Source organism: Aspergillus fijiensis, assembly GCF_003184825.1.
Source record: "Aspergillus fijiensis CBS 313.89 unplaced genomic scaffold BO72scaffold_23, whole genome shotgun sequence".
Taxonomy (NCBI): domain Eukaryota; kingdom Fungi; phylum Ascomycota; class Eurotiomycetes; order Eurotiales; family Aspergillaceae; genus Aspergillus; species Aspergillus fijiensis.
In genome coordinates, this window is record NW_024468999.1 from 476680 (window position 1) to 494386 (window position 17707).

The 17707-nt window shown below is 54.3% G+C and overlaps 7 protein-coding genes across 7 annotated transcripts; 4 read left to right on the plus strand and 3 right to left on the minus strand.

The window, feature by feature from the left end:
• Nucleotides 1-1463: 1463 nt before the first annotated feature.
• BO72DRAFT_377857 (glycoside hydrolase family 16 protein) lies at nt 1464-2654 on the plus strand (the record flags this gene model as incomplete). The annotated part of the gene is made up of 3 exons (XM_040941283.1): nt 1464-1560; nt 1614-2168; nt 2227-2654. 3 exons carry the CDS (start codon nt 1464-1466, stop codon nt 2652-2654), a joined length of 1080 nt encoding a protein of 359 aa, XP_040801364.1.
• On the plus strand, nt 2430-3544 carry BO72DRAFT_109685 (uncharacterized protein). Its single transcript, XM_040938937.1, has 2 exons — nt 2430-2607; nt 2672-3544. The coding sequence occupies exon 2, from the start codon at nt 2750-2752 to the stop codon at nt 3362-3364; it is 615 nt and encodes a 204-aa protein (XP_040801365.1). The 5' UTR covers nt 2430-2607; nt 2672-2749; the 3' UTR covers nt 3365-3544.
• Nucleotides 3545-4227: 683 nt separating this feature from the next.
• BO72DRAFT_468637 (MIP/aquaporin family protein) lies at nt 4228-6176 on the minus strand (the record flags this gene model as incomplete). The annotated part of the gene is made up of 5 exons (XM_040946915.1): nt 4228-4308; nt 4369-4449; nt 4557-5154; nt 5263-5417; nt 6123-6176. 5 exons carry the CDS (start codon nt 6174-6176, stop codon nt 4228-4230), a joined length of 969 nt encoding a protein of 322 aa, XP_040801366.1.
• An 871-nt stretch (nt 6177-7047) lies between these two features.
• Nucleotides 7048-9322, plus strand: BO72DRAFT_509709 (glycerol kinase; the record flags this gene model as incomplete). The annotated part of the gene is made up of 4 exons (XM_040949343.1): nt 7048-7181; nt 7236-8221; nt 8310-8476; nt 8594-9322. 4 exons carry the CDS (start codon nt 7048-7050, stop codon nt 9167-9169), a joined length of 1863 nt encoding a protein of 620 aa, XP_040801367.1. The 3' UTR covers nt 9170-9322.
• On the minus strand, nt 9306-11411 carry BO72DRAFT_109796 (cytochrome P450). Its single transcript, XM_040938938.1, has 3 exons — nt 11031-11411; nt 10400-10973; nt 9306-10330 (listed from the first exon to the last, which is right to left on the minus strand). Exons 1-3 carry the CDS (start codon nt 11188-11190, stop codon nt 9442-9444), a joined length of 1623 nt encoding a protein of 540 aa, XP_040801368.1. The 5' UTR covers nt 11191-11411; the 3' UTR covers nt 9306-9441.
• A 632-nt stretch (nt 11412-12043) lies between these two features.
• Nucleotides 12044-14102, plus strand: BO72DRAFT_404240 (mRNA-binding protein NAB2). Its single transcript, XM_040942257.1, has 2 exons — nt 12044-12774; nt 12833-14102. The coding sequence occupies exons 1-2, from the start codon at nt 12338-12340 to the stop codon at nt 13866-13868; spliced, it is 1473 nt and encodes a 490-aa protein (XP_040801369.1). The 5' UTR covers nt 12044-12337; the 3' UTR covers nt 13869-14102.
• Nucleotides 14103-17016: 2914 nt separating this feature from the next.
• Nucleotides 17017-17700, minus strand: BO72DRAFT_363316 (putative RNA binding protein Pym; the record flags this gene model as incomplete). The annotated part of the gene is made up of 1 exon (XM_040940758.1): nt 17017-17700. A coding segment is annotated over one exon (684 nt), but the record flags the coding sequence as incomplete, so codon positions are not given.
• Nucleotides 17701-17707: the final 7 nt, after the last annotated feature.

Consider the following 17707-nt stretch of genomic DNA (forward strand, 5'->3'; position numbering starts at 1 on the left):
CTCACTCGCAGACCTACAGCGGTACTGGGTTTTGGAACATGGTTGAATGTGATCGGCGTCCACACGCGTCTATGCCCTGTGATCCAGACAACGAGGTTACTCCGAGGTCTAGTCTCCTCGCCCGAGTCTATGCAGATTGCAGATGTACGAAAACCCATGCCAAGTGTACAGAGCTGTATCGTTACCACACCACGCAGACAAAGTGCAAAGCTCAAGTCTGCTGGTATATTTTGATGCTGGCCTGACTGCTGACTACGCTCAAGGTCGAATCCAAAGCCAATATTAGTCCGAGATAACAACCTCACTTAAAGACCTTTTATTTGGTGACCGCAGGTCACACAGGATGATGCAATGACAAGGCAAAAATCAGCAACATCAACTAAACCGGAAATGCCATGCTAGCGCCAGCGTGCGACTGCCAAGGCCACGCAAAGTGCATCGCATCAGACGAGGGTAGAGCGTCACTCTGGCTGCAACTGCATGCACGGCAGATTGCCAGGCACCTTGCCCCACACCTGCCGAAGCTTGCAGGTAAACAATGAACATGTCATTCCTTGATCAAGGTCACCATGCCACTAACACAATCTTGTGCCTTGAAGTATACATGCATGGACAGGACCAGGTCAAAAAAAGAGGAGGCTGGGAATGGGGCGGGCAGACGGTGCTAAAATAGTTTAATCGGCGGGTGGCGCTTGATGCTATTGTTAGAAAAGCGGTTTGCATATGACACAACTTGGAACCTTGAAGTGTGCGCATGCCTGTCGGTGTAGATGAAGTCAGAGAGTCAGTCGGATTTGGTTGATTCTATCATCGGTAGAGTGCAGTAGAGTACAGCTGAGCAACAATGCGGCCACAGCAGGGATTTATACAGTATAGACTACCTGAACATATCTGATAGTGTAGTATTTAATTTCGGGTTGCTGGAGTGAAGGTGATGCCTTACATAAGGCAGCGTCACTCGGGGATGCTTTGACCGCCGCTCGGAGGAAGCCAATGAGAGAGCATCCTGCCCAATTGGGTAAAATACGGAGTGGAAAAGCGAGGAGGCTGGACGATTCAGAAGGTTCATACTTCACTTTTCCAACACACTACTAGGTACTCTCTCCACCGTCCTTTTTTAGTTCCTGCGTCTGAGCCATGGCTGTGAGTACCTCAATTCTTTAATCCCTTTTACTCCCCCCTCTCCCCCTCCCCCCATTTCGAACTGCACTTTCTCGTCAATTCTCCAACACGTGGTGGGCCGCCCGTGATCGATTGATTGTATACTAAGTACCTACGGAGTAATAATACTTCACAACCTTGTTCCGTCGCCTTATTTTCTCAGTTTGACAGCGATTCGGGTTACACAAGGGCTCTCAAGTCCTTCAGGCTCCCTCGTTAAGACACTCTGTCTTCATCGAGATTTAATTCGTCTCCGTGCCACTTGACTTTCGCCCGACTGCCTAATACACATACTTCTTGCTATGCAGCTCCCTCGACTTGGGGCCGTCGTAGGTCTCTTCTCCTACTTGAGCCTGGCCACGGCTCAGACATACACTAGCTGCAATCCTACGGAAAGCAGTACGTTCATTTACTCCCAAATTATGAAGAAACAAGTTAACCACTCTTGGCAGCATGTCCTGCGGACACCGCACTGGGAAAGTCCGCATCTTTCGACTTTACCCAAGGAAGCTCTTCCGACTTCGAGCCGACGGGTACCCCAACATATAGTGATGATGGGGTTGCGTTCACAGTGGCTAAAGAGGGGGATGCCCCACTTATCCAGTCCAAATGGTATATCATGTTCGGACGTGTTGAATATGTGATCAAAGCGGCTCCCGGAACCGGCATTGTCAGCAGCGCCATATTGCAATCTGACGACCTAGATGAGATCGATTGGGAGTGGCTCGGTGGGAACAACAATCTGGTGCAGAGCAACTACTTTGGAAAAGGAGCAACCACCCCAAACAATCGCGGAGCGACTCATGACGTCGCCAGCAACCACGACGAGTTCCACACGTATACCATCGATTGGACCGACGAGCAGATTGTCTGGCAGATCGACGGCAAGACAGTGCGGGTGCTTACCCCCGAAACAGCTAATGCCAACCAATATCCCCAGTCGCCAATGGTAGTCAAAGTGGGAATCTGGGCCGGAGGCGACCCGAATAACGCACAGGGCACTATCGGTGAGATATACTAGCAATGTGCCCAAAGATATCTTCATTTTGCTAACGCCTTTGGTAGACTGGGCTGGTGGAGAGACTGACTACAGCGCTGGGCCGTACACGATGTACATGAAGTCTCTCAAAGTTACCGACTACTCGACAGGGTCCTCTTACACGTATAGTGACAAAAGTGGACTGTGGACGTCAATTACCTCGGATGGAGGCAAGATCAATGGCAACATCAATGCGGACACAATTTCTTCCGTTCAATCTGCACCTACCATAACCGCGACGGTCAGCATTCCAATTCCTTGGCCTGGAACCCATCGAGAGACTTCGAGTTATGTGACCCCCGACGTCTGGCCTTGGGTTACTGGCACAGGGGCAGCCGCTGCCTACACTGGTAGTTGGTCATATTCCAGTTCAGGACAGGTTCAGCCGCCAAGTGCGGCTTCCGTGAGTGAGCATCTCCAGTACAACTTTGATGACTTGTTAAACGGTAGTTGACGCATCTCAATGAACAGCCTTCCTCCCGGTCTACATCAGCCTGCTCGCCATCTGTGCCGGCCTCATCCTCCCCCTTCGTCTCTAGAACCAGCTCAATGGCTAGCTCAATCGCCAGTCCAACGGGGACTAGTGTGACGTTGACCGGCTTGATCAGCTTAACCAGCTCAACGAGGATCAGCTCGCTGGAGACCATTCCAACGTCCTACTGGAAAACGACCAGCTCGATGACGACCAGCCCGGTGACAAGCAGTGCGATGCTTAGCAGTTCTAGGAAAACTAGCACGCATTTGACCGGCCCCCCAATGACCAGCTCGATGATGACCAGCTCGATGATGACCAGCTCGATCATAGCCAGTTCATTAACAACTAGTTCAATACCGACTGGCTCGCAAATCGTCTCGACTTCAAGTGGCTCAAGGACAGCTAGTTCGATTGTTAGCAGCTCTGCATCACACAGCTTTACTGTTACATCCCAGACCAGTCTGAGCAATGGCCATACAACCTCTTCATCTTCCACCATGACCACGAGAGCCATCAAAACTACCCAGTCTACTACTTCAACTGGATCATCGACTCGACCAACACAAGTATCGCCGACTGAGACGCTCCACATAGCACCCGACGTCGACGCAGGACGCGGTTCCTATGACGTTCCACTTTCCATGGCTGCTATCTGTGGGCTCATCTCGTTAACACTGGCTCTGGGCTAATTCATGCCCATCTATTGCGAATGATACACCTTTACGAGTTATGTTACATTTTTACGATCATTGCGAGGCGACTTTATACGACACGATACAACCAAGACTAATGATGCACGACTCTTTATGAATAATTGCTTACTATTTATATGAACGACGACCTCTCCGCAGCTTGATCTTGTTGATATTTTCTATTAGATATGTGAAATGTCATCGGGGAAGCCACCAACAAGCTGGCGAGACTGTTGGATTTAGAGCACACTACTTAGAGCCCGTGGCCTAGACAATATTAGATAGTACTATCATCTAAAGGGCATCCATGAGACTTGATACGCTGCAACCGGAAGGACTGTACACAAGCTAGTTGTTATGGAAGCGATCAGCAGATCACTGTTGTGGAAACCGTCCAAGCAAGCCGGCCAAGCTTTTTTTTGCCATGTGACCCGACGAACACGACACTTTACTATTTTTCTGAGAGAGGGACAACACAAGCCGTCTTCTAACAAAGTACTCCAACCATCTTAACTCTCTCCAGACCATCACTATCGAGTCCAAGCCACCCCCGGGGCGCCCACGATCGACAACCCCACAACAAGCCAACAAGCCCACAAGCCCACAAGCCCACAAACCAGCCCGGGCCACCGCTTCTCTGCAAAGATAGAAGCCCGGTGCGCGACCCTAGAGCAACCTAGAGTGTAGCCTACCCTGCGCAACCCCAACCCCAACCCCAATCCCAACATAAAACACCAACCCCATCCACATGCTTACTTTCATCTTCATTTACCAAGTAACGCTGGCAAACCCTCCGCATCCGGACCCCGATCCCCCGTCCTCATGTTTTTTTCTTGGTATGTGTGTGATGAGCGTAAGCCTCACACCGGACTCCTCCCCTGCCGCGCATCCTCCAAGCCCGGACTCCCCCTCCCCCGATACCAACGCCGGAAATCCTCGACCTTCCACCGGCGGTGAGTGACGCAGCGCCCAAGACCGAACAGAGGGGTGTCGTGGACCACGCTGTCGGCGCCGGTGTAGATGAAGACGTCGTAGAGCCAGCCGCCGAAGGCGCAGCCGAGGAAAGGGGCGACCATTGGGATCTAGACCCGATTTTTACTCGTTAGCGAGTTGTTCGGGGTGGGGGATTTATCTCTGCTTTGGCCTTTGGAAAAGGGTCATGTGAGGTTGAAAGGGGAAAGGAGCTCACCCAGAAGTAATGCCCGCCGGCCTTCCAGACCTCGGGCCCGTACCCGATCATATACGTCACGAGGCGCGGACCAAAGTCCCTGGCCAGGTTGATCGCGTACCCTGTTTCCCAGCCGAAGCAGGCGCCGATACCGAAGATGAGGAAGAACATTGCTAGGGGCATCATGAGGGGGAGACGGGGGTTTGTTGGTGTCGGTGGTGGTGGTGGAGCGGCGGTGCGGTCCGGCTTGAGCTCGGTGTTATCCTTCACGGCGAAGATCCCGAACATCAGGATCGCGCTGGCGAGGAACTCGGAGAAGAACATGCCCGTTCGCGTCATGAAGGCGGCGGGATAGGTGCTGAAGATGCCTGCGGTGGCTGTCGGGGAGTACCCGGGGACGGTGCGCATGGTGGACCCCCCCTCGTAGGCGTCGATGGCCGAGCGGTAGTTGGCATAGACGATGGCGGCCCCGCACATGGCGCCTAGCACCTGCGAGAGGATGTAGAGGGGGAAGCGGCGCCAGGGGAAGCGGCGGAGCAGGCAGCTGGCCAGGGTGACGGCGGGGTTGAGGTGCGAGTCGGAGGGGCTGGAGACGTAGACTCCGAGCATGACCCCGAGGCTGTGATGGTGGTGGGTGGTTAGCTGTGGGTAGAATATGGGGGTGAGGTGATGAGGTGTGGTGGGTGTGTGTGTCACGGAGGGTAAAATGAAAACGACAAAAGCTTACCCCCAGCCCCAGGTGATCGATTGATACTCGCCTTTCTGTTTCCCACTGAGCAGCACTTGCGCTACCACCCCGTCACCGAAGAGCATCATGATCATGGTGCCGAAGAACTCGGAGAACGCATAGCGGAAGGCATGTCGGATTCGGCTCCATCGAGGCTGGGTTGACGTCGGTGTGGACTCGCCCTCGATCTGGTTGAGGCCATCAACGGCGGCTTCGAGGTTCTTGCTCGCACTGGCTAGGGTTATGCTGCTCTGGGTGACAGGGTCCGCCATGTATGAGTAGTAGACTTTGTCCATCTCGAAGGCCAGAGGCGGAAGGGGGACGGAAAAGTGTTTATGTAGCAAGAGGGCCCAGGTCCAGTAGAAATCGCCGAGATATAGCAAAGGAGAGGTCCAAGAGACGTGGTGGGACATGCTGCTACTAGCTTGGTTGTCGGTATCCTCCATGGTGTGACCTTCACATTCACTCTCTCGCCGTCGCCATAGTTAGTATAGCTTGTTTTGATTGCCCCGGAACGGGCTTCCTCGCCAATTTGATATCCGGGTGCGCGAGATATGGCGTGAAACAAAAGGACGGTAGGTCTACCATAGGTATCATAAGTCTGTATATCTCTTTCTCAGGAGTGCAGATTGTCCAACCTGGCCAACAGACTTACATCCATTCCCCGGCCCCGTTTTGGCCACTCGGAGATATGGACGTATAGGATGAGGGTAGTTGAACAGCAGCCTGCTGATACTGCTGGTGCTGATTGAGCTTAAGGGGCGACAGTTGATTTGATAGGCGTGACTTGGACTGGTATCATTGATCAATCAGCTCGACAGGAACAGACTTGCACATTTAGATAGTTGCTCATGTCCTACAGCACCCCTGTGTCCATTGAGTAACTGAACACCGCTTGTGCAACCCATGGGCATGGTGAGGAGCTAAAATAGCGAAGCACATGCGAGAGACACGGTGTTAGTAATGTGAGGTTGTTCGAATCAGATTGACACTGTCCTCAGCATTAGACTTATGCAAGAACGTTCACGTTTTGTGACCTACCATGTTTTGATCACTGCATCAAAGTCTGTAGTCAAGAACTGGCTGAGCAAGACCAAAGCCTTCTAGAATTCATCCATGCATGAGACTGGAGTGCAGTTGGTTGTATGCCAGTGGATGCAGGGTCAACTGGCGTACAAAGCTATTCTCCATTCTTCCTCCTCTCCCTCCTTCTTCTCACCACCATTTCATCATCCTTTCTACAGCCCTCCAAGCCCCCAAGCCTCCACGCCTCCAAGCCACTCTATCACAAGACCAAGCTCAATGGGGGAATTGCACAGCCGGCCCAATCTCTGCTGGTGCCATAGCCTGCCGCAGACAGACCAGCACTGGGCAAACTATCTGGCTCTCGTGTTCGGAACGTTGTCCACCTCCAGAGCTGACTGGAGCCCACGCAATGTTGAAACCGTTCTATGAGCGAGGATGTGGTGCAAGTCAATGGTTGAGCCCTTGAACAGGCTGTCTGAGCTATGCGCTAATGAATATGAACTGCTCAAGATGCCCCGCCGATGAGCACCCTGTCACAAACTAGGGTCGTACAAGTGTGCTTTGTCTGATGCAGTTACTGCCCCGCCAACTTCCCCAACTCCTCAATGGTCTGGTCTCCATGTCGTTTGATATATAACACAAAGAGCTCTTGGAGGAATCCCCAATGACTACAGAAGCTACCCACCCACATTTCATTACTTATGTCAAGAGCTTGGTGCTCAAACAACCGCCAACGAGACTTTCATCCCTCCCAGCAAGATGGACAGACCAGATGTATTTGTTGGCTCAATCGATCAAGGAACTACTAGCACCAGGTTCCTCATTTTCAACGAAGCTGGCGAGCTAGTGGTATCTCATCAAGTCGAGTTTACACAGATCTATCCAAACCCAGGGTGAGGCAACAACAATATCCTTACAAAAACTATCTATTACTGACGCAGAATTAGTTGGCATGAGCAAGATCCGCTCGAGATAGTCTCCTCCGTGGAAACATGCATAGAAGAAGCCGTCACCAAGCTCGAGGCCCGATGGTTGTCTCGCTCAGATATCAAAGCAGTTGGCATCACGAACCAGCGCGAAACCACCATTGTCTGGGACTCAGAAACCGGCGAACCACTCTACAATGCAATCGTCTGGACAGACACCAGATCACAAGATATTGTGGATCGACTCAAACAAGAATCGGGGGCATCGCGACTGCAGCAGATCTGTGGTCTCCCGCTGTCCACCTATTCATCCTCATCGAAGCTTCTCTGGATGCTTGAGAACGTCCCCAGAGTCCAAAAAGGCTACGAAAGGGGCACGCTGGCTTTCGGTACCGTCGATGCGTGGCTGGTGTACCGACTCAACGGAGGTCCCAAACGAAACGTCTTCGTGTCCGACCCGACCAACGCCTCGCGAACCATGTTCATGAATCTGCAGACCCTCAGATACGACGACTATCTCCTGGACTTCTTCGGCATCAAAGGCAGGATCCATCTGCCCAAGATAGTCCGCTCTTCGGACACCACGGCCTATGGGACGCTCGCGCATGGCGCTCTAGCGGGCACACCGATCACTGGCTGCCTGGGGGATCAATCGGCGGCGCTGGTCGGCCAGAAGGGGTTCTCGCCTGGAACGGCCAAGAACACCTACGGCACGGGCTGCTTCCTTCTGTGCAATGTAGGCGAGACCCCGGTCATCTCCTCGCACGGTCTCCTGGCCACCGTGGCGTATCACTTCGACGGGAAGCCGGTATACGCCCTGGAAGGGAGCATCGCAGTCGGTGGATCCGGGATCCAGTTCCTCCAGAACAACCTGGAGTTCTTCAAGGAGCCCGCAGAAGTCAACGGTCTGGCGTTGACAGTCGAGAACAATGGGGGCTGTGTATTTGTCACTGCCTTCAGCGGCCTCTTTGCTCCCTACTGGATCGATGATGCCCGAGGGACTATCTGTAAGATAATAACCTCTTCCACTCTACCTCTACCAACCCCTCGCCCCCTTCACCCTTGAAGCCCACCCCCAACTAACAGACCAGACAGTCGGAATAACACAATACACCCAGAAAGGCCACCTCGCCCGCGCCATCCTCGAAGCCACCTGCTTCCAAACCAAAGCCATCCTCGCCGCCATGGAGAAAGACAGCGGCTATCCCCTCACCGAGCTAGCCGTGGACGGAGGCATGAGCAACTCAGACCTAGCCATGCAGGTAGGTAAAGTCCAACCAAACCGATCATACACTTCTTCTTCCTCCTCTGCTCCCACAAGCCCTCCCCATTTCACCCCAAACCTCCAACAACGATCACCATCTAACTAATTGCAAAAGATTCAAGCAGACCTAATCTCCATCCCCGTCTACCGGCCCCAAATGCGCGAGACCACCGCGCTGGGCGCCGCCATCGCCGCCGGGCTAGCTGCCGGCGTCTGGCGGAACTTCACCGAGCTGCGCGAGATCAACCGGGCCAGCGGCAGCGGGGGCACGGTCTTCGAGCCCCGGACCGGATGTCGCGAGGAGAGCGCGCGGGCGTTCGCCCTGTGGGAGAAGGCGGTGGCGATGAGTCGGGGGTGGATGGGCGATGACCCTCACCATCGTGGAGCGGGAGAGCTGAATCCAGCGGCGTCGTCGTCGCCGTCGGACAATGCTGGCGTGGATATGTCTTCGGATGTGAATGGGCTAATTGTTGGGGGCCAGTATCGCGTGAATACCGCGACTGCTACCGCTACTGCTGCTTCTACCTCGAAAGCAATGGGCGAGGTCCGGCCGCTCCAGGTCTCTCTGGTTGGCAGCACGTCGGCTGATCTGGAGGGTGCGGATGAGGAGGACTTGTGCCTTGAGTTGCGGAGGGTGGAGATCCTACAGAGGTTGAGGAAGGTGAGGAGGGCTAAACTTGGGGTTCTGTGATCATGGGACAAGAAATATCTCTCTTCCACCCCTGGGGTAAGACTCGTTCGACTAGCGCAGTAGGAAAGTAAGAGCAGGTTATGAATGAATACAGTTTGCAAAATAGCCGACCGTGTATAGGCCGTGAGACTGCAAGAGATACGGTTCCCTCAATCCTGCGAGTCTGTCGTCATATGAGAAAAGCCTTCCCTCCCTTCCTACCCACTCTACTGTCCCAAACCAGATGTCTCCACCAGAGTCAGACCGCTGTTACTGGTAGCCCTACCTGACAGCTATGCCTTCTCAGCGAGAAGATCCCCTTCGGCATGACGCTCAAACACACAGTTCAACTCCGCCGCGGGCGTCAGCGTGACCTCGAACTTCAAAGGCGGGTCCACGACCTGATCCATGCCGTGCGCGGGCAGAGCCTGGATGGCGCGGTAGGCCTGCAGGATGCGGACAACAGTGTAGCCCATCTCGATGGTGGCGAACTGCTGGCCGAGACAGATGCGCGGTCCGCCGTTGAAGGGGATGAAGTGCCAGGGTTTGGGCTGCCAGCCGGACAGCCACCGCTCGGGAATCCACTGCGCTGGGTCGCAGTACCCGGGGCTGCCGGGGGGCGGGTAGTTCTCGGGGGCCCGCTGCATAAGGATGGTGGAGTAGATGACGCGGGTGTTGGCGCGGACGCCGACGGGGGAGAGGCCGTCGGGGCCGCCGCCGCGTGGCAGGGAGGTGTTCCTCAGCGAGGAGCGGACGTTGAAGGGCACCACGGGGTACAGGCGCATGGTCTCGTTGAGCACCGCGTTCAGGTACTTCATCTCCTTCAGGTCGAGGTAGCTGGGTTTGCGGCCGTCGGGGCCGAGACCCAGGCGCGCGTCGATCTCAGCGCGGAGGCGGGAGACAACGTCCGGGTGGCGCGCGAGCTCGAAGAGACAGAAGGAGAGAGTTGCGGCTGTCGTGTCGCGGCCGGCCAGGAGGATGGCCACGAGCTGATCGCGGAGGACCTGGGGATCGCGGGTGAAGCGGGCGAGGGCGTCGAGGAAAGTGTCCTTGCTGGAGAGCTTCTGGTCGAGTTCTTCTGGGGTGAGAGCCAGGACTCGTTCGATGTAGGGTCGCATGAACTCATCCATGATGCGGAGATTCCTGCGGAACTCCCTGCGCGGGATGAGGAAGTTGAAGGGACTGGGGGTTGAGAAGAATGTTAGACTTGTTGCTGCTAGCGATTGGTAACAGATAATGGACTATACATACCCCGTTCGAAAAATATCAGCCTGGCAACGCTGCACGTAACGAAAAGCCTCGGCAAAGACGGCGGTCGGGTTATGAAGACTGTTTGTTCCTTGACCTAGAAGGTAATCTGTCGCAGCGTCCAGAGTGTATCTGAAGCACAAAGGAGTGACATCAACAACCTTGCTCTCGCTGGAGGAGGGCCCGCCCGCCAGAAGGGGAATCAGCTTCTGGACATGTTTCTCGAAGAGCTCGGTGTCGACGATGCGCTCGCGAACGAACATGGGGCGGATCAGGTGCCTGGAGCGAGACCAGAGTTCACCGTCGGTCGCGAAGATACTGTCTCCTAAGAACTCCTTCCAATCACGGTGAAATTGCTCCCCCTTGCCATAGTCGGCGAACTGGCCGGTGAGTAGGGCTTTGATGTTGTCAGGGTCTAGTGTGAAGATAACCCGGTTGGAGATTCCCGAGTCAATCTCCACAGTCTGTGGGAATGCCACCCCTGATGCGCCTTTGGCGTTTCTGACAGTGTTGCCCCAGAACTCCAAGTCCTTGAACTTGGTACTGGCAGCCAGGGCTCTGTATATGTGATCGATGGCTTTGATTTGAACCTGTCAGTATTCGCTATAGATGATGCTACATTGTAAGTACGCACCATATGGCAACTTGAGCGGCACTCGAGGGGCCCTGCAGCCAAGTCGAGAGATCTCGACAGAGACCTGGATTTTGCGAAGCAGGCCTGCGATAAAAAGAATCCCCAAGAGACATAATGCTGCCTTGCCCGGGGTCATCTCGGTCAGGGTTTCCTCAATCATGGTCGCTGTTCGGGGCGTCAACGGCTTCGTTGCTGGGATAAGGTCAAGACGAGCCTGGCATGCGTTGGCAGTGACAGCAGGGCAATATAAAGATTGATTGCCATGAGGACTGGGTGCGGAGTCAGGGAATCATTATAATTGCAACCACCGGCTCTGGCGTGGAATGGTGCAGACATGGTTCTGCGACGGCGATCACCCATTAGTTAGTGTACGGGAGAAGTCTACATCTTAGCGCGATTCCTGTTTGAGAAATGCTTGCGAACCCCGCGTGTTGAAGCCGATGGGCTCAGGGTCTCATAGCCGTTGGCCGAGGCATATTCGATCACAAGCTACTGCTCAGTCGGGGTTGGTTTCCTGGGGGAGCGGGGGAGGATTTCGAGACTTAAGCGTATTCATGGCGAAAAGCACTACATAGACGTTAGTATGGTGTGACATCCTAAGTCCGACTGGCTGCCTGAACATGTCAGCAGGGCTTCACTAACATGACGAGAAGTAGTCATTTTGCGGAGATTGGTAGCTAAAGTGAGAGTGTGAAGCACCAAGTACTCCGGATTAACAGGAAGTTCAGTGAGTCGTGATTCACGTAGAAGGTAGAGTACGTAGTAACGTTAGAGTAGAGTAGAGTACGAGGTAGTTTAGAGAGTCGCTAAGTCACTGCACTCACTCACTATAGCCCTCCTACCCAAAGGGGAAGTCCCACACATTGCCGCCCGCCAGTTGGCGTAGGTCTATTAGTAAGCTGCTGCGCCACAGCATATCCTCTCGCCTCATCTCATTCTGCATACACGTGACTAAGCTGTGGCTGGGGCAAGTGTTCTCGGCGGTGGTGGTTGTCTTTCATCATCAGCCCGCAATGAAAGTCCCTGCGGTCAAGCACCATCCCAAACTATCACTACCTACTTTTTGTCTCTATTCTTATCTCTTTCATACCTAGAATCCCTCGAATCCCTCGAATCCCTCGAATCCCTCGAAATTCCACCAAAGACACAAATACTTAGCTAGTTTTCTTCTACACAGTTAGCGTGGGTACGCGCGCTCTGTCAACCCAGCAGTGCGGCATTTAGCACTTATCAAGCCTCTCTTTTCTTCCTCCCTCCCTCCCTCCTTGCCACACTACACCTGACTCGCATTCACTGCGCACTTCATCATGACGACGATGGTTGCAGCAGGCACTCCGCTCGCGGAAGCCTTGAGCAATGTCATCCCTCCGAAATTGGTCGAGATGGGGTGGAGTTCCGATGGCGACGATTCGGCCTTGATCGAATATGTGATTCTGATGTTGGTCAACGGCAAGACCCAGGAGCAGATCGCCGGCGAACTGTCCAACGATCTCCTTGGCCTTGGTGAAGGTGATACCCAGGCTCTCGAGTTCTCAAGGTGGTTGTTCGAACAGGTTGAGATCCTCAACCAACAGATCAACGGTGGCGGCGCCCCGGCCTTGAGCGACCCGACTTCCGCGCAAGCAATCCCTTCATTCGCAGAGCAGGAGGCCGCTGTCCCTCAGCCGATCGGGCTTGAGAACAACGTCCAAGAAGATGGAGACATGGCTATGGTTGACGACGGAACCTTGGCAGGCGACTCTATGTAAGTGCCTTGTTATCTCTGTACCGCCACAAGAATCTGGCTAACTGGAATCTTGAAGACCAACGGGCCCGAAGGCAATGCGCAATGGGCGCCCCGGTGGAAGAGGGCGGATGCTCAACCAAATAAACAGGGCTATGGATCGCGGCGATCGTGGCGACTCGACTCTTCATCGCGTTCGTGGACCCGGTGGCGGACGGATTAACTCTCACGGTCAGAACAACGGAAAGGGTCGTTTCAATCAGAATGGTGGAGGAAGGATGCAGGGCGGCCGCCAGATGAACATGGGACCGATGATGAACATGAGTCAGAATGATCAAATGCAGTTGATGTCTCTTCTAGAAGAGCAGGCACGGATGATGGCACAACTCATGCCTGGTTTCGTCTCCCCCGCAATCAACCCGGCCTTTCAGCAAAATGGGTCCCAGCAGGGCCGTTCATTATTCGATCGCGTTGAACGCCAACACGGCCAGCGGCATCAACGCAACCAGCGCAACAATCGCACAAACGAACATGATAACGATACCGACATGGATATGAAGCCTCAAGGGGAGCAGGACGAGAGCAATACCGATACTGTTTGCCGATTCAACCTTCGATGCACGCGAAGGGACTGTCCTTTCGCCCACCAGTCCCCAGCAGCACCTGAAGGCAGCCCGGTCGATATCGCGGACCCTTGTCCGTATGGAGCGGCATGCAAGAATCGCAAGTGCACAGGGCGTCATCCTTCTCCAGCTGTCAAGTCCGCGCACCAGGCCGAGGAGATGTGCAGGTTCTTCCCCAACTGTGCCAACCCCAACTGCCACTTCAAGCACCCTTCCATGCCGTTATGCCGCAATGGTGCCGACTGCACCACTGAAGGTTGCAAATTCACACATCTCCAAACGGCTTGCAAGTTCAATCCCTGTCTCAACCCGAGCTGCCCCTATAAGCATGCCGAGGGTCAAAAGGGTGCCTTCTCCGATAAAGTTTGGACCCCCGGCTCCGGCAAACCCCACGTAAGCGAGAGAAAATTCGTGACGGATGAAGATGGGCAGGAGGAACTGATTAAGCCGGACGCTACGGACGGCTCGCAGAGCCAGGAGATTGTGACATGATATGGCTTGCGTGCTTTGATGATTGCTTGCACTGCATATGCTCCCTCCACAGTCCTCGGTTCAACATGTACTATGTCCGTGTGAAGGGTGGTTGACAGCGGGGAAGGGCGTTTAAGTTTGCTTTTGACATTATGACAGAATCTCTTACAGGGTTGTAAATAGAATGGGGATATCATGGACCTTTCTCATACGGCGTTTTCCATAAAAGGACAATATGACACAACTTGTAGTAACATGATATGATACTTGGTTCGTTTCTTTATCAAAATGGTCATACCTTCTTTCGCACATTCGTAATCAATATTGAAGCGGAGAGATTTTACTTCAATCCTAGAGCGCTACTTGTTGTTTGGATCGGGCAACATTGGAGTACACATTGGAGTACAGTAACAGGGTCAACTGCAATAATACGTGAGTACAGCAAGTCCACCCAGTGAACTTTAGCCCACCGCCTTGTCTTAGAAGGGATTTACCGCCCACCCGTGCGGGGATACTGCCAGCTCCAATTCCAACCTCTCCATATACATATACCCCCCAATTGTCGTTTCGTCGTCCCCAGTCCCGACAACATCTCCCCTTCAGCCTTGCCCTCACTCGAGATGCGGCTAGCATGCTCCTCAGAAGTCGCATTCAGAGTGGCGCGGGCGCCACTGGTGCGCAGTGGCAATGGGAATCGTTACCTGCATACCAACCGGTATAATGCCGCCGTCATTGGCGGAGGCATTACCGGCCTTACAGCAGCCTACCGGTTGATGCGAGATCCAGCATGCAAAAATGTCACTCTCTACGAGTCGCAGCCCCGCCTCGGCGGGTGGATGCAATCAGATAAGGTGACTCTCGACTCCGCGGATTCGGGGGTAGGGGACCTCATTCTCGAACGCGGCCCGCGGACCTTACGAGCAGGATTCCCGACATGTTTTCCTCTCCTTGACATGGTATGCTGACAGCCGCATTCGCTTCCATACCAAGTCCACACCCATCTAATGCACGAGGCAGATGTCTGAGCTAGACTTGCTTGGTGATGTAGTCGTGACAGCGAAGTTCTCCCCAGCCGCTACCAACCGTTATATCTACTATCCCGATCATTTGGTGCGCATTCCTCAACCGCGCCCCGACCAGAGCTTGCTCAAAAATCTCTCGGAACTATGGAACACGGTGACCAAGGAGCCCTTATTTGATGGTGTCGCCAAGGATGTTTTTCACGAGTACTGGGATCCGGCGCCCATGTCCGATCAACGTGACGAGTCGATCGCGGACTTCATCTCGCGTCGTTTCGGCGCGAAGGTCGCGGATAACTTGGTCTCTGCGGTCATGGCTGGCATTTTTGCCGGTGATATCGACCGTCTAAGTGCGCGCACATTGATGGGCGCCCTCCGAATGCGGGAGGAGAATGGAAGCATCTTGAAAGAACTGCTCTTGGACGGGCTGGCTGGACGGAGTTATTGGAAGATGGACGATCTCATGGCCTTGCAGTCTTTGGGAGCTGAAAAGGGCCCTGATTACTGGACATCCCTCAAGTCGCTGCTCAGCGGTGCCAGTGTGTTCACCCTGAAGGAGGGCCTGGAACAATTCCCCCGCGCTATCGCCAAACGGTTGCAGGAGTCTGAGAAGGCCGAGGTCATTACTTCGGCTAACATACGCTATATGATGCACGATTCTTCCACGGACAAAATTATGGTAAGGAGCTGGCCCAGTGCTGTGTGTGTGTGTGTGTGTGTGTGTGTGTGTGTGGCATTTGGCCGAAAAAGCTGATGCGGTTTTAGATCGATCGAGGAACAGACGGTCCTCAATCATACGACCGAGTGATCTCTACCATCAAACCGCTTTCTATGGCGAAAATGATTCCTCAGTGGATGGCCAAGAGCCGGTTCTATCCGACTGAATCCGTAAAGCATTTTCGGGCCGACGAAAACAACTATGCCGTAACGGTCATGGTGGTCAACCTATGTTACAAGGCCGAAGACAACCTAGACATACCTAGGGGCTTTGGCTACCTCATTCCACGGAGTGTCTCGTATGAACAGAATCCCGAGCTGGCCCTGGGGGTCATCTTCGGAAACGAAACTTCTGTTGGCCAAGATACTGCCGGTAACACCAAATTGACCGTAATGCTCGGTGGCCACTGGTGGGACGGCCTGCCCAAGTCGAGTCTACCCAACCATGATCAGGCCTGCAGTCATGCTCGTTCTGTACTTCAGAGGCACCTCAAGATCACCGCCGAGCCGCTCGAGGCGAGGAGCCACCTCCACGTAGATGCCATCCCGCAGTATACTGTCAACCATCTTGATCGCATGCATGCCCTCTCCCAAGCGGTCCGGAAGGAGTTCCACCACAGGCTGACGCTGGCTGGCTCGTGGTACGGGACCAGCGGAAATGGTGTCCTTGACTGTGTGCGACAAGGCTATCTGGCCGCTTCCTATGGGGTGGGTCGGAAACTCACGGTCGGCCAGACGTTGAGCCCCTGGAAAGGCTACAACTACGAAAACTGGGAGTTGGAAGGCGGCATCGTGACTTCACCCGTGCGATTCGCCGACATCGGGAAGTCGGAGCGCCGATGACTTTAGAAATGCTCTCCATTCTTCGCTGTTGCATGCTACTATGTCGGAGCGTGACCGTTTACTGAGGAACAAGGCTGATTTGATAGTGACAGATATCCACATAGGTCATGTGGAGGTATATAGACTTCCGGGAAACACACCAGCAAGTTCAATTTAGAATAAGATGTGAACAGGGACGGTAGGGACTAGATATGCTTTGTAATAATACATTGTGCAGCTTCCCCCGCAGACCGACATTGGGGGTGATCAGCCGTGAGAGCGATGTCTGTCTCAAAAAAGCCGTGGGAGATTGTTCATGCAAGCCGACGAGCCCTGAGGAAATTCCGTGATGGTATCATCCTCACACTCCCAAGCGAGGAGTCGGGAGAGTGGACATCGGCCCAGCTTGAGTTTGGTTAAGCTGCCGGATGACGCCACATCGGCATTCTGTGGAAGGCGGCCATAGACAACTCTTATGGGTCCCTCATTCGGAGGTAAGGACCGTGATCGTGGTACTTGGTGACAAGTAGCTCAACGATTCGAGGTCTTATGAGTCTGGTATTCATCAATCGCCATGGCGCGGCCCTTCAGACCTTCTCACTTTCCGCGCCCTTCTCTTCTGCAGAAGCGCCTTTCTTATCCCCATTGGCATCAAACCCCAGCGCATCGAGCTGCCGAACGAGTTCCTGGATCTTGATGACCTTCTCAAGCTGTTCGGGCAGCAGAGCCTCGCCTTGGTTCTTCTTGTCGCGCAGATCGCGGGCCTGCCTCAATTTCTTCTTCAGGTTGCGGGCCTTCTTCTCATTCTCCGCTTCGGGGTCCAGTGCCTGCTCTGCATCGGTGGGCTGCTTGCCTTCCGCTTCCTTCTTCGCGCCGCCGTTGGGTGTAGTCGCAGTCGCAGCAGCAGCGCGCCAGTTTTCAATCTGCGTCACGTCCTTGGCTGCGCCCGGTGAGTCCTGACCGGTCGCCTTGGCCTTCTTCCGCGCCTCGCGGCGTTTGGCGTTCTTGTTGCTGGCTGCGGTGCCCGATTTGTTGGCGTCAGAGTCCTCGACGGGCTTGAGGCCTTCGGCGCCCGGCACACCGCCGCCGCCGGTCTTGCCGCGGTTCTTCCAGGCTTCGGCCGCGCGGTTCTTGTAGAGTTCGACATCCTCGGGGGGACGGTAGCCCGGTCGGACGCGGATCTCGCGACGCTTGGACCCATCCGCGCGGGTGGAGGAGGGGATGTAGCGCTCTCCGGTGGTTTCGTTGGTGGCGATGCCGGATGAGGTGACGCCCCCGGTCTTGTTGGTTGCCATTTTTGGG

Bases quoted from the DNA above. Each gene is read 5' to 3' on its own strand.
- BO72DRAFT_109685 (XM_040938937.1), top strand. From the start codon at position 2,750: ATGGCTAGCTCAATCGCCAGTCCAACGGGGACTAGTGTGACGTTGACC.
- BO72DRAFT_109796 (XM_040938938.1), bottom strand. From the start codon at position 11,190: ATGATTGAGGAAACCCTGACCGAGATGACCCCGGGCAAGGCAGCATTA. The intron at 10,974-11,030 runs GTGCGTACTTAC...TTCAAATCAAAG, and splicing joins GCCGCTCAAGTTGCCATATG to CCATCGATCACATATACAGA. The intron at 10,331-10,399 runs GTATGTATAGTC...CTCAACCCCCAG, and splicing joins GCTGATATTTTTCGAACGGG to TCCCTTCAACTTCCTCATCC.
- BO72DRAFT_404240 (XM_040942257.1), top strand. From the start codon at position 12,338: ATGACGACGATGGTTGCAGCAGGCACTCCGCTCGCGGAAGCCTTGAGC. The intron at 12,775-12,832 runs GTAAGTGCCTTG...GGAATCTTGAAG, and splicing joins ACCTTGGCAGGCGACTCTAT to ACCAACGGGCCCGAAGGCAA.